Below are 13,385 nucleotides of genomic sequence, written 5' to 3'. Positions count from 1 at the left end.
ACGTCTAGGTTGAGCAAGGTTTATATGCAAAGAGAATAGGATCCTATGAAGCCAGTATATGCAAGTAGAGACACATCCCCGTGTCACTATCAGTGGCTCCTCAGTCTGCCCCAGCTGTCAACCCTCTTCAGAAGGGCTTGGTTGTTCCCATGCTGGTTCGTTCCCAGTGAGCTCAATAGTGGTGAGCTATGATTAGCTCAAGCAAACTATCTCAGTGGATGACCCCCTCATGGTCTTGAATTCCTTGCTCATACTCTCTCTCCCTCCACTCTTCTACTGGATCTTGGGATTTCAATCCAGTGCTCCGATGTGGGTCGTTGCCTCTGTTCCCATCTGTTGTTGAATGAAGGTTCTATGGTGATATTTAAGATAATCATCAGTCTGACTACAGGGTAAGGTCAGTTCAGACACCTCCTCTATTGCTTAGGGTCTCAGCTGGGTTCATCCCTGTGGGTTCTTGGACATTTTTCTAGAGCCAAGTTTCTTGCTAACTCCATAATGGCTCCCTCAATCAAAATATCTCTTTCCTTGCTCTCATATCTATCCTTCCTCTATCTTGACCATCCCATTCCCTCAAGTTCTCCTCCACCCCACTTCTCCTCCCCCACTCCCTGCCCCCCTGCTCCCAAATTTTTGTCTGATTCTAATTTCCAGGTGGGTCTATATATGTTTTTCTTTGGGTTATTCTTATTACTTAGTTTCTCTAGGATCCTGAGCTATAAGCTTGTTGCCCTGTATTTATGGCTAGTATCCACTTATGAGTGAGTACATACCATATTCATTTTTTTGGGTCTGGGTTACCTCACTCAGAATGATGTTTTCTAATTCCAGCCATTTGCATGCAAAATTCAAGGTGTCATTATTTTTTACTGCTGAGTAGTATTCTAATGTGTAGATGTGCCACACTTTCTTTATCCATTCTTCCATTGAGGGGCATCTAGGTTGTTTCCAGGTTCTGGCTATTACAAATAATGCTGCTTTGAACATAGTTGAACAAATGCTCTTGTAGTATTATTGAGCATCTTTTGGATATATTCCCAAGAGTGGAATTGCTGGATCCTGAGTTAGGTTGATTCCCAGTTTTCTGAGAAACCGCCACACTGATTTCCAAAGTGGTTGCACAAGTTTGCATTCCCACCAGCAATGGATGAGTGTTCCCCTTGCTCCACAACCTCTCCAGCATAAGTTATCATTAGTGTTTTTGATTTTAGCCATTCTGACAGGTGTTAAGATGGTATCTCAAGGTTGTTTTGATTTGCATTTCCCTGATAGCTAAGGACAAAGAACGCTTCCTTAAGTATCTTTTGGCCATTTGAAATTCTTCTGATGAGAATTCTGTTTAGTTCAGTATACCACGTTTTAATTGGGTTATTTAGAATTTTAATGTCTAATTTCTTGAGTTCTTTATATATTTTGGAGATTAGTCCTTTGTCTGATGTGGGGTTGGTGAAGATTTTTTCCCATTCAGTATGCTGCCTTTTTGTCTTATTGACTGTGTCCTTTGCTTTACAGAAGCTTCTCAGTTTTAGGAGGTCCAATTTATTTATTGATGCTCTTATTGTCTGTGCTACTGGGGTTATATTTAGGAAGTGGTCTCCTGTGCCCATGCATTGAAGGTTACTTCCCACTTTTTCCTCTATCAGGCTCAGTGTGGTTGGATTTATATTGAGGTCTTTGACCCATTTGGACTTGAGTTTTGTGCATGGCAACAGATATGGATCTATTTTCATTCTTCTACAGGTTGACATTCAGTTGTGCCAGCACCATTTGTTGACGATGCTTTCTTTTTTCCATTGTATCTTTTTTGCTTCTTTGTCAAAAATCAGGTGTTCATAGGTATGTGAATTAATATCTGGGTCTTCAATTCGATTCCATTGGTCAGTGTCTCTGTTTTTATGCCAATACCAAGCTGTTTTCATTACTGTAGCTCTGTAATAGAGCTTGAAGTCAGGAATAGTAATGCCTCCAGCAGTTTCTTTATTATACAGGATTGTTTCAGCTATCCTGGGTTTCTTGTTTTTCCGTATGAGGTTGAGTATCGTTCTTTCAAGGTCTGTGAAGAATTGTGTTGGGATTTTGATGGGGATTGCATTGAATCTATAGATTGACATTTTTACTATGAAGATCCTTCCTATCCAAGAGCATGGGAGATCTTTCCAATGTCTGGTATCTTCTTCAATTTCTTTCTTCAAAGCCTTAAAGTTCTTGTCAAATAGATCTTTCACTTCCTTGGTTAGAGTTACCCCAAGATATTTTATGTGATTTGTGGCTATTGTGAAAGGTGGTGCTTCTCTGATTGCCCTCTCAGCTTCTTTATCCCTTGTGTATAGGAGGGCTACTGATTTTTGTTGAGTTAATCTTGAATCCTGCTACTTCACTGAAGGTATTTATCAGCTGTAGGAGTTCTCTGGTAGAACTCCTTTGGGGGTCACTTATATACACTATCATATCATCTGCAAATAATGAAAACTTAACTTCTTCCTTTCCGATTTGAATTCCCTTGATCTCCTTATGTTGTCTTATTGCTATTGCTAAAACTTCTAAGAACTATGTTGAAGAGATATGGAGAGAGCGGACAGCCTTGTCTTGTTCCTGATTTTAGTGGAATCGCTTTGAGTTCCTCTCCATTTAATTTGATGTTAGCTGTCGGCTTGCTATATATTGCTTTTATTATATTTAGATATGATCCTTGTATCCCTAATCTCTCCAAGACCTTTATCATGAAGGGATGTTGAATTTTGTCAAATGCTTTTTCTGTATCCAGTGAAATGATTATATGTTTTTTTTTCTTTCAGTTTATTTATATGGTGGATTACATTGATTGATTTTCATATGTTGAACCAACACTGCATCTCTGGGATGAAGCCTACTTGATCATAATGGATGCTTTGGGGGGGGGGGGTTGGTTGTTTGGTTTTTTTTTTTAATGTGTTCTTGGATTTGGTTTGCCAGAATTTTATTGAGAATTTTTGCACCCATGTTCATGAGTGAGACTGGTCTGTAATTCTCTTTCTTGGTTGAGTCTTTGTGCGGTTTTGGTATCAGGGTAATTGTAGCTTCATAAAAAGAGTTTGGCAGTGAGCCCTCGGTTTCTATTATGTGGAACACTTTGAGGAGTATAGGTGGTATTAGCTCTTCTTGAAAGTTCTGGTAGAATTCAACACTAAAACCGTCCAGCCCTGGGCTTTTTTGATTAGGAGGTTTTTGATGGCTTCTATCTCCTCGCAGCTTATAGGTCTATTTAAATTGTTCACCTGGTCTTGATTTAATTTTGGTAGGTGGTATCTATCTAAAAAATTGTCCATTTCTTTTACATTTTCTAGTTTTGTGGAGTACAGATTTTTGTAGTAGGACCAAATGATTCTCTGAATTTCCTCAGTGTCTGTTGTTATGTCCCCCTTTTCATGTATGATTTTGTTCATTTGGATGTTCTCTGTCTGCCTTTTGATTAGTTTGGATAAGGGTTTGTCAATATTGTTGATTTTCTCAAAGAACCGCCTCTTTGTTTCATTGATTCTTTGGATTGTTTTCTTTGTTTCTATTGTTGATTTCAACCCTCAACTTGATTATTTCCTGTCCTGTCCTTTTGGGTGAGTCTGCTTCATTTTTTTCTAGAGCTTTCAGGCATGCTGTTAGGTCACTGATGTGAGCTTTCTCCATTTTCCTTATGTGGGCACTTAGTACTATGAACTTTGCTCTTAGCACTGCTTTCATGGTGTCCCATAGGTTTGAGTGTTGTGTCTTCATTTTCATTGAATTCAAGGAAGATTTAAATTTCTTTATTTCTTCCTTCCAGGAGTGGTTCAGTAGTTGACTGTTGTGGGAGCTGCGGGTCTGCTTTTCATCCCGCCCAGCTCCTGTCACCGGCTAGCTTTACCCGAAATAACAGCACACAAATTGTATTCTTTTAAACACGGCTTGGCCCATTATATCTAGCCTCTTCTCGGCTAACTCTTGCACCTGGACTAGCCCATTTCTAATAATGTGTGTAGCACCCCAAGGTGCGCTTACAGGGAAGATTCTAGCCTACGTCCATCCTGGGTCGGAGCTGAATCACGTCTGCCCGGGAGAGGGGAGCATGGCCTCTGGGCTCACTTCCTCTTCCTCCCAGCATTCTGTTCTGCCTACTCCACCCACCTAAGGGATATCCTATCAAAATGGGCCAAGGCAGTTTGTTTATTACCAATGACCTTCCTCCATCAGTTGACTGTTCATTTTTCATGAGTTTGTAGGCTTTCTGGGAGTAGTATTGTTGTTGAGTTCTAACTTTACTCCATGGTGATCTGATAAGACACAGTGGATTACTTCAGGGTTTTTTGTTTTTTGGGGTTTTTTTTTTGTTTGTTTGTTTTTTGGTATCTGTGGGTGTTTGCTTTGTTACCCAGAATGTGATCAATTTTAGAGAAGGTTCCATAAGGTGCTGAGAAGGCATATTCTTTTACTGGGGGGGGGGGGGTGGAATGTTCTATAGATGTCTGTTAAGTTCATTTGATTCATTACATCTGTTAGTTCTCTTATTTCTCTGTTAAGTTTCTGTCTGACCTGTCCATTGTTGAGAGAGGAGTGTTGAAATCTCATACTATTAGTGCGTGGGGTTTGATGTGCGATTCAAGTTTCAGTAATGTTTCTTTTACTTATGTGGGTGCTTTTGAATTAGGGGCCTAGATATTCAGGATTGAGACTTCATCTCGATGAATTGTTCCTGTTATGAGTATAAAATGTCCTTCTCTATCTCTTCTGATTGATTTTAGCTTGAAATCAGTTTTTGTTAGATATTAGAATAGCCGCACCTGCTTGATGTTTTTTTTTAGGTCCATTTGATAGGAAAAACCTTTTCCCAACCCTTTATTCTGAGTAAGTGTCTGTCTTTGAGGTTGAGGTGTGTTTCTTGTAAACAGCAGAGTGCTGGATCCTGTTTATGTATTCATTCTCTTAACCTGTACCTTTTTATAGGTGAATTGAGTCCATTGATATTAAGTGATATTAATGACCAGTGGTTGTTAGCTCCGGTTATCTTTCAGTAGTAGTGTTTGTTTGTTTCCTTTCTTTGGGTTATGCTGGGGGGGGGGGGCGGGTATCAGATGCCTGTGTTATTGTGGGTTGTGGCTTTCCTTCTAGTACTTTCTATAAGGCTGGGTTTGTGGATATGTATTGTTTAAATCTGTTTTTGTCATTGTTAGGGTTTTCTCCATCAATAGTGAATGAAAGCTTTGCTGGGTACAGTAGTCTGGGCTTGCATCCATGGTCTCTTAGTGTCTGCAGTACATCTATCCAGGACCTTGTACCTTCATAGGTATATCCTTCTTTAGGTTGGGAAAGTTTTCTTCTATAATTTTGTTGAATATATTTTCTGTGCCTTTGAGCTGTAACTCTTCTTCTATCCCTGTTAGTCTCAGGTTTGGTCGTTTCATGGTGTCCCAGATTTCCTTAATGTTTTGTGTTAAGAATTTGTTGGATTTAGTGTTTTCTTTGACCACTGAGTCAATAGAATCTTTAACGCCTGAGATTCTTTCTTCTATCTCTTGTATTCTGTTGATTATACTTGTCTGTATAGTTCCTGTTCATTTACCCAGATTTTCCATTTCCAGAGTTCCCTCAGTTTGTGTTTTCTTTATTACCTCTATTTCAATCTTCAAATCTTGAACTGTTTCCTTCATCTGTTTGATTGCTTTTTCTTGGTTTTCTTAGGTTTCTTTGAGGGATTTATTAATTTCTTCCAGCTTGTTGTTTGTCTTCTCCTCCATTTCTTTAACGGAGTTTTTCACTTCCTCTTTAAGGGTCTCCATCATTTTTATTAAGTAATGTTTAAAGTCGTTTTCTTCTATATCTTCTGGGTTAGGATGATCAAGTCTTCCTGTTGTGTGTCCGCATGGTGGTACCATGTTGCTTTTTAGGATGTTGGAGGAGTTCTTGCATTGGCTCCTTCCCATCTCTTCCTTCAACTCTTATGTCTCATACCCACCAAGAATTGGTCTCCATGAGCTCACAAGGAATGACGTGTTGTGGGCGGGGTAGATGGCTGTCTGGCAGACCATTTCCCTGCTGGTGCTAGGAATACCGAAGGCTCCTGGGGAGGGGGGCCCCTGGCTTTTCTCCCACGTGGAGGTTTTAGGGAGTAGGGGTCCAGGTTCCGGGGTCCTGGGGCCACTGTTGTCTCACCTCTTATGTCTGCCACGTATTGGTCTCCATGGAGCTCGCAGGAAATGACCTTTAGTACCATTCTTATACTGAGCTCTCAGGAGACACCAAAGACAGAGAGATGGAGTCCCTGGCCCTGCATAACTGTCCTGTACTAGGAGGCAGAATCCATAAATGGTTACTCCAAAACAGCTTCACACTTAGAACACGCGTGATGCAGCACCGCCCGAGAGCTCATTTCTGCTGACTTCCCATGGGCCTCTGGGCCTTTGTAGGCTCACTTGTATGAAGAGGAAATTAGACTTTACTAAGGATTTCTAAGCAAGGACAGATTACTGAAGGTAACTTGTAAAATTACAAAGACCTCTATCCTACCTGATAAATCAGACCCTCTGGAATATTGTCTTAAGAGGATTTTTCAATTAGTTGACTATGGGGTGATTAGGTTTTAGTTTGCTAAGTTCCATAACAATACAAATACCAGGAGTACCAGAGTCAGAGCGAGGACCAAGGATTGGATGATAATACTATTCCTTCCGATTCCAAAATAGTTGAGGCAATGTCAAGAAGATAGCAGCGTGGGGCTGAGGATACAGCTCAGTTGGTAGAATGCTTGCCTAACATGCATCAAAGCCCTGGGTTTGAATCCCAGCATCCCATAAACCAGGTATAGCAGCACTCCTCTGTAATCCCAGTATTCAGAAGGTAGAGACAGGAGGATCACAAGTTCAAGATCACTCTTAGCTACATGCCATGTTCTCAAGGATATATGAATTTGAGACTCTCCAAAAGAAAGAAGGAAGGAAGGAAGGAAGGAAGGAAGGAAGGAAGGAAGGAAGGAAGGAAGGAAGGAAGGAAGGGGAAGGGAAGGGAAGAAAAAAGAAAAAAGTCAGGCACAGACAGTGTTTTCTAAGCTGGAACTAGTAGTCTACATTTGGAAAGAATTAATAGCAAAGACACAGGGAGGACAGCCTACATGTACACACAAAGCAGCTTGCTCAGAAACAGACTGAGAGGTCTGGCATGGTGACACATGCCTTTATTCTCAGCACTCAGAAGGCAGCAGTCAGATATCTGTGAGTCTAAGGCCAGACTGGTCTACATAGTAAGTTCCAGGACAACCAGGATTATGTAGTGAGACCCTGTCTAAAAAAAATAAAATAGAGAATGAGGTTGTCATTCCCAAGGCCTAGCCCACATGGTGCTAGATGGCAGAAGATGAAGGGCACATCTCTTGGTTCCATGAAGTGTAAGTGTCAAGGCAGTAGAAGGAATAAGTCTATAGAAGACTGCATGTTGATGTCAGCAGACATTTAAGCATATACCCAATGAGAAAGAGCTTCAGTATTTCCTCTCATGAAGCATTTAACATCCAGACAATAAGTTTGTCCTTGACTTTGATAGTATCAGAAGAATGATTCAGTCTTAAGCCTGACAACTTGAGTTTAATTCCTGGGATCCACATAAAGGTGAGAGGGGAGAACCAGCTCCACAGAGTTGTCCTCTGACCTCCACATGCACACCACAGCACGTACGTGCATACAATATTAAGTGAGATGTGTTTTTAATTAAATAAGAAGATGTTACCTGGATGGAATACAGGCCTTCACTGCTTTCCGACTAATGGGCCAAAAAGCCAGTTTTTCTACCAGTGTCACAGAATGCAAAACCACTTGAGGTGCTCAGAAGTTATCTCCTCCTCTAAAACCCACCTATTCTGCCTTTTTTGCTTTTCCACTATAGACCTGCGCTTGCGGAATGGCGAGGACCCTCGCGGTGTTCTCTGTGAAGCTCAAGAGGCAGTCACACTGGAGATCCAGGAACAGATCAGTGACTATAGGTCTGCAGAGCCCTCAGTTCTCTGTGCCTCTGGAGGGAGTATCTGACTTTCCCTCTGTGTATATACGTGTTCAGCATGGTCTTTGTTTCCCTGTTGTATCTCTGGTGTAGATCAAAGCGCACTCTGGGGCTAGGCAGCCTCTATGGTGAAAATGACCTACTAGACTTGGATGGGGACCCTCTTCGAGAGCGCCAAATGACTGAGAAGCAATTGGCTGCCCTTGGAGATATCCTGTGAGTATTCAACTTCTCCACTATCTCTCTGAACTTCCCAGACAGGTTGGCCTGTTTTCTACCTTCTTGTACTTCTTGCATGATCTCTTTCTCCAAAAGACAGGAGATCCTGCTTGAACGTGCTGAGGGACCCACCTGTAAGCCTGGAGCTACAGCTCACTGGTGGTTGTGACAATACAAGGCTCCAAGAATACAGTGAGCTTTCTGCTTCCCCTTTCTAGCCCTTTCATGATCTTCCTCCTTCCTTGCCTATACGTTCATAGCTGATACTCAGCATGACATTGCGCCCCTGCCAGGGGACTGGAGTGTCTTCAGTAAGTGCTCAGAACTGACTTAAGGAAAGCGGCCATTTTTTCACAAGCACAGCTGAAGCTGGAGCACTTTCCAGGGAGCTTGGGCACAGCTGCTCCCGCTGTACTTCTCCAGTTCTGTTTTCTGTTTCCTTGTTCTGTTTTTCATTCGATTTTATGTGTATGAGTGTTTTACCTGCATGTATGTCTGTGTCTCATGTACATTCGGTGCTCGCAAAGACCATAAAAGGGTGTCAGGTCCCCTGCAGCTAGAGTTACAGGTATGAGCCACTGTGTGTGTGCTGGTAATCAAACTCAGTCCTCCAGAAGAGCAGCCAGCGGTCTTAACCACTGAACTGTCTCTCCAGCCCCTCAAGTCTCATTTTCTAAAGCATGTGTTATCCGTGATTTGGACCCCAGGGCAGGATTGATAGCTGAACTTCTAAGCCTAGACAGCTTTTCTTCTCAATGTTGTTTCTTGCTGAGCAGTGACCTTAATCCGTCTGTTCTGTTTCTCTGAGCCTCACATACTAAATGACAAAAATTGTAGTATCAATAACATGAGCCTTTCATTTTGGCATGTATCAAATGTGTTTCCACTATTTGCCAAACACGTGTACATGGGGCATCTGGTGAGCAGAATGGTTATTTCCTTTGTGGGGCTATGTAATGATGAAAGGAGACAGCAATGCCTATAAGTGGACGGGCAGTATATCAGAGATAACAAGCGTCGAGGGAGGAAATAGGACAGGGTATAGACAACTAGGAGTGCCAGAGTCACTGGGTTACAGAGTTAAATAGACTAGTTCAGGTGAGCTACCTGGAAAAGGTAGTAATCAGTTGAAGAGATTGACTAAATTATCTGACATCTGGGAAAGAGCATCGCAGACAGAACAGCCAAGGCAGGCAGAAGTGAGACCAGCGTAGAAAGAGCAGAGTGAAAATTAAGGGATGGAGCCAGGTAATGGGAGGGCAGCACAATGGAGACGATTTTCGTCTTCACTTAGCAAGTGGAAGAGCTGCTGGAACTGCAGGAGGCTGCACTGTGGGTAGAAGAAATGGAAAACTAAGCAATTCAGTTACAAGGCTCCCTGTAGGAATCCCCACAAATTATAGTAAAGCAATAGCCATCAAAGTTGTGAGAAGAAATTAGTTCTTGGTGGAGTTGAGGGATAGAATCATTAAGAGAATTTCCGAAAGAAAGTCAAAGGAGAGATTCCAGGGATTTCTTCCCAAAGCATTAAAAAAAGACCATCAGTTACTCTAGGTGCAATTGATAAGACAGGGAGCAGTTTTGGACATCTTAAGCCTGGGGTCTCTTTGATGTATCAAACTACAGATCTAAAGAGACGGCTACTTGTGCAAATCTGTCATGTGGTGACAGATCTGGGCTAGCGGAGGCTAGGGTTACAGCTAGAAGTGGAGCTGTTGCCTAACAAGCACAAGACTCTGGGTTCCATCTCACTAAAAAAATAAAAAATAACCGAGCCTGGTGGCACAGGCCTGTAAACCCAGCTACTTTGAGAAGCTGAGGTGCCATCAGTAATGGCGCACACCTTTAATCCCAGCACTTGGAAGGCAGAGGCAAGTGGATCTCTGAGTTTGAGGCCAGCCTGGTCTACAGAGTGAGTTCCTGGACAGTCAGGGCTACTCCCTCCCCCCGCCCCCCACACACACAAAAAAAAACAAACAAACAAAAAACCCTTGTCCTGAAAAAAAAATCCCTAGACTACTGAGTGAGTTCAAAGCCAAACTCAGTAGGATCAAGATTTTAAAAAAAGCCAGGCGGTGGTGGCGCACACCTTTAATCCCAGCAGTTGGGAGGCAGAGGCAGGCGGATCTCTGTGAGTTCGAGGCCACCCTGGTCTATAGAGCAAGTTACAGGACAGGCTCCAAAACCACAGAAAAACCCTGTCTCAAAAAACAAAAAAAAAATTTTAAAAAAAATTAAAGTCAGGGGATGTAGCTCAGAGGTAGAGAGATTGCCTAATCTACATGCAAGACCCTAGGTTCAATTCCCAGTTCCAGTGAATAATAAAGAAAGAGGAAAGAGACCTGGAAAAGACGGGAAGGAAAGGATAGGAAATCTGGATTAGAAAGAAAATCACACAGAAAGCGTAGCCTTGCAATCCAGCTTCCTAGCCTTCAGTGGTAAGGTGCCATGGATTCTGCGGTGCAAGCAGGCAGTACCTGACTGAGCCTGAGATTCCATTCTAGGAACCCAACTTATAGTTTCTATTTTCAAGTAATGTAATTTGTTCTTACCAAATGGGAGCCTTCTTGTGGGTGTTTTGAAAATTAAATGGGTTTGTGTGTAAATAGCTTATAAAAATGTCTGGCCCATAGTAATAATCCCCACACACTGGTTACTGCTGCCTCCATCTAACCTCCAGGTTTCATCTTGTTCTAATGACTTCGTGCTTTGACACAGAGAACAGAGACTGAATTTGCTGCATCCCCCTTTGTACTCGAAGGCATCATTGTCATCATCATTGCCAGTTGAATCCTTGAGGAAATAAAAACTCTCACCTCCTGAGCTTCAAAGGCTCCAGACCTTGTATGCCCTACCAACCCTTCTCTTTCCTCTAAGAAGGGACTTCCAGCTCTGCCCCGAGAACAGCCTGTCTCAAAGTCCAAGTGATCTATTCTTTCATTACAGGTCCAAGTATGAGGAAGACCGGAGGTGAGCAAATCCTTGGTGTAGTTCATTTGCAACATTCAAGGTGGGAAGAAGAAGGGCTGAGCTCTCCTATGCTTTTCATTTCTGCTACCCACAGGAAAGTTGTAACCTCACAGGACATGAGTCTGTGCAGGGCTAGTTCCCAGGTAACTAACCCTAACATGCAGGACTTGATGCATAAGGACCACTGCCTGGTATATGGGTCTACTCCTCGGTGTTCATGACGTCCTAGGCCTGCTTCTGTCCGTCTACTCACAATACCCTAAGTCTCCCTTCCCATTTCTTTCCCTGAAGAGAGATTTCACCTCCCGAAGAAATAATGGTGGTAGAATCAGTCTATGATGGGTACCAGCAGAGAGGAAAGCATCTTCTTTCTTGGCACATTTTTTTTTAATCTCACATATTGGCTTTATTATTTTTTGTCAGCTTAAAGTGTGTCTGCATTCCCTGCCTACACACCCTTCGTAAAGGAAGAGATGGGTCCTGAAGCCAAAGTGGAAGTGTTGCTGTGCTGGCTCCATCAAACAGATAGTCTACTAAATTACAGGCCAAGTACATTTTGAGCATAGAGCACTAGACAGTTCCATTTGTTTGTAGCAATTAGAAGCACCTTGACAGCCCTTTCTTCTCTTTTTTTCGTTGTTCTCAGGGATGGGGCAGGTGAAGGCAGTATGCCTACTTTAAACCCCCTATGTGTATCTGAGGACATTGGCTATAGATTTAACCTGTCCTCCAGGCCATATTTTAGGGCCTTTGTGTCCCATCCTCTGACTAGCATCCCTTCATAGGAAGAAAGTTTACTGCTTGGATTTCTGTTGGGAGCAGTAAAGAGATTTGGCCAGCTTCTAATTGCTGTTACATTTGGCCATCCAGACTTCACTTTGAACATGTTAGCTCATAACTACCCCTTTCCTTCTCTCTGGGATAGCTGTGGGGAGATTGCACTGAGCTAGGTTTTGGTCCTTCAACCGTCTATTAAGAAACATTACATATTGGCAATATATATGAGCCAGGCGGTGGCGGTGCACGTCTTTATTCACCAGCACTTAGGAGGCAGAGACAGGAGGATCTCTGTTGAGTTCAAGGCCAGCCTGCTAGTTCCAGGACAGGCTCCAAAGCTATACAAAGAAACCCTACCTTGAGAAACAAAATACAAAACAAAACAAAAGAAGAAACATTGCTTGACCTTTCTGGTTCATAACATTCCTGTCTTGCAGTGCTCCCATGGAGTTTGCCCTTAATACCTATATGAGCCATGCTGGAATCCGTCTTCGGGAGTCAAGACCCTCCAGCACAGCAGAAAAGGCCCAGTCTGCTCCTGATAAGGACAAGTGGCTGCCCTTCTTCCCTAAGACCAAGAAGGTATCAGAACTGCCCTAGAACATAGCTGACTTGGAGCAGTCCTCTGTGCTGAGGTAGATCAGGAAAGCCATTTCACAGTTTTTCAGCTACAGCTCCCTCCTTTCTCTAAACCCAGCAATAGGTGGAACATGCCCATTAATATATAAACCTGAGTCAGCTTTCCAGTTATTTGTTTAGGGCCAGTCTTGGGAACAGGGCATGAGTGATCAGCAGTCATGTCTGATTGTTGGGACCACCTCCAAACTAGTGTCTCCTATCTCAGCAGAGCAGCAATTCCAAGAAAGAAAAGGATGCCTTGGAGGACAAGAAGCGAAACCCCATCCTCAGATACATTGGGAAGCCCAAAAGCTCTTCTCAGAGCAGTGAGTATTTTGGAGAGCAAAAGCCTTGACTATTCTTTGGTAGAGATCTCAGCTCTTCCCCTACACAGGAAGTGGAGGGTCTTGCCATGTTTCTGGAGCCTTTGGCTTCCTCTCAGTGCTGCTGTTCTCCCCCTGCCATATCCAGTGCAGTCTCATTGAGAGAAGGCCAGTGTTTCAGAGCCAGGGGGTTACCCTTGCTTACCTTGGGTCTTAATCTGGGAACTCGGAAGCAGTTGTAGCTACTGAATAGTCTACCTTGGAAAGACTTCCCTGGTGATCTGTAGTTCCCTCTTTGACTCATCCCTGGTAGGTATGTACACTCCTGTGATTTTGTATTTTTGGCCCTTGTTGAGAGGTTTGACCTGGCAGGAGTAAGGGGCAAGATCTGTGATGTCATCAGTAACTAGAACACTAATGACCCCTCCTCCATTGGTTTCTCATCAGCCATGTCTAGAAATTGTCAGTATTTTCAATCCTGAG

The 13,385-nt window shown here is 42.8% G+C and overlaps 1 protein-coding gene across 9 annotated transcripts in view; it reads left to right on the top strand.

The window, feature by feature from the left end:
- Positions 1 to 13,385, top strand: part of Arhgef11 (Rho guanine nucleotide exchange factor 11) — a 135,715-nt gene that overhangs the window by 100,769 nt on the left and 21,561 nt on the right. For 5 of the 9 annotated variants that reach the window (XM_075978667.1, XM_075978660.1, XM_075978665.1 and 2 more), the window contains 5 exons: positions 7,882 to 7,978; positions 8,089 to 8,211; positions 11,161 to 11,184; positions 12,399 to 12,543; positions 12,806 to 12,905. In XM_075978667.1, coding sequence (XP_075834782.1) covers positions 7,882 to 7,978; positions 8,089 to 8,211; positions 11,161 to 11,184; positions 12,399 to 12,543; positions 12,806 to 12,905 — 489 coding nt within the window. Of the gene's footprint in view, positions 1 to 7,881; positions 7,979 to 8,088; positions 8,212 to 11,160; positions 11,185 to 12,398; positions 12,544 to 12,805; positions 12,906 to 13,385 lie in introns of those variants that run through there. The other 4 variants (XM_075978666.1, XM_075978664.1, XM_075978663.1 and 1 more) reach the window with 2 other exon arrangements.

This window comes from Microtus pennsylvanicus, chromosome 7 (genome assembly GCF_037038515.1).
Source record: "Microtus pennsylvanicus isolate mMicPen1 chromosome 7, mMicPen1.hap1, whole genome shotgun sequence".
Classification (NCBI taxonomy): domain Eukaryota; kingdom Metazoa; phylum Chordata; class Mammalia; order Rodentia; family Cricetidae; genus Microtus; species Microtus pennsylvanicus.
The sequence above is the reverse complement of the archived record's forward strand: the minus strand, read 5'-3'. Positions and strand labels throughout refer to the sequence as shown.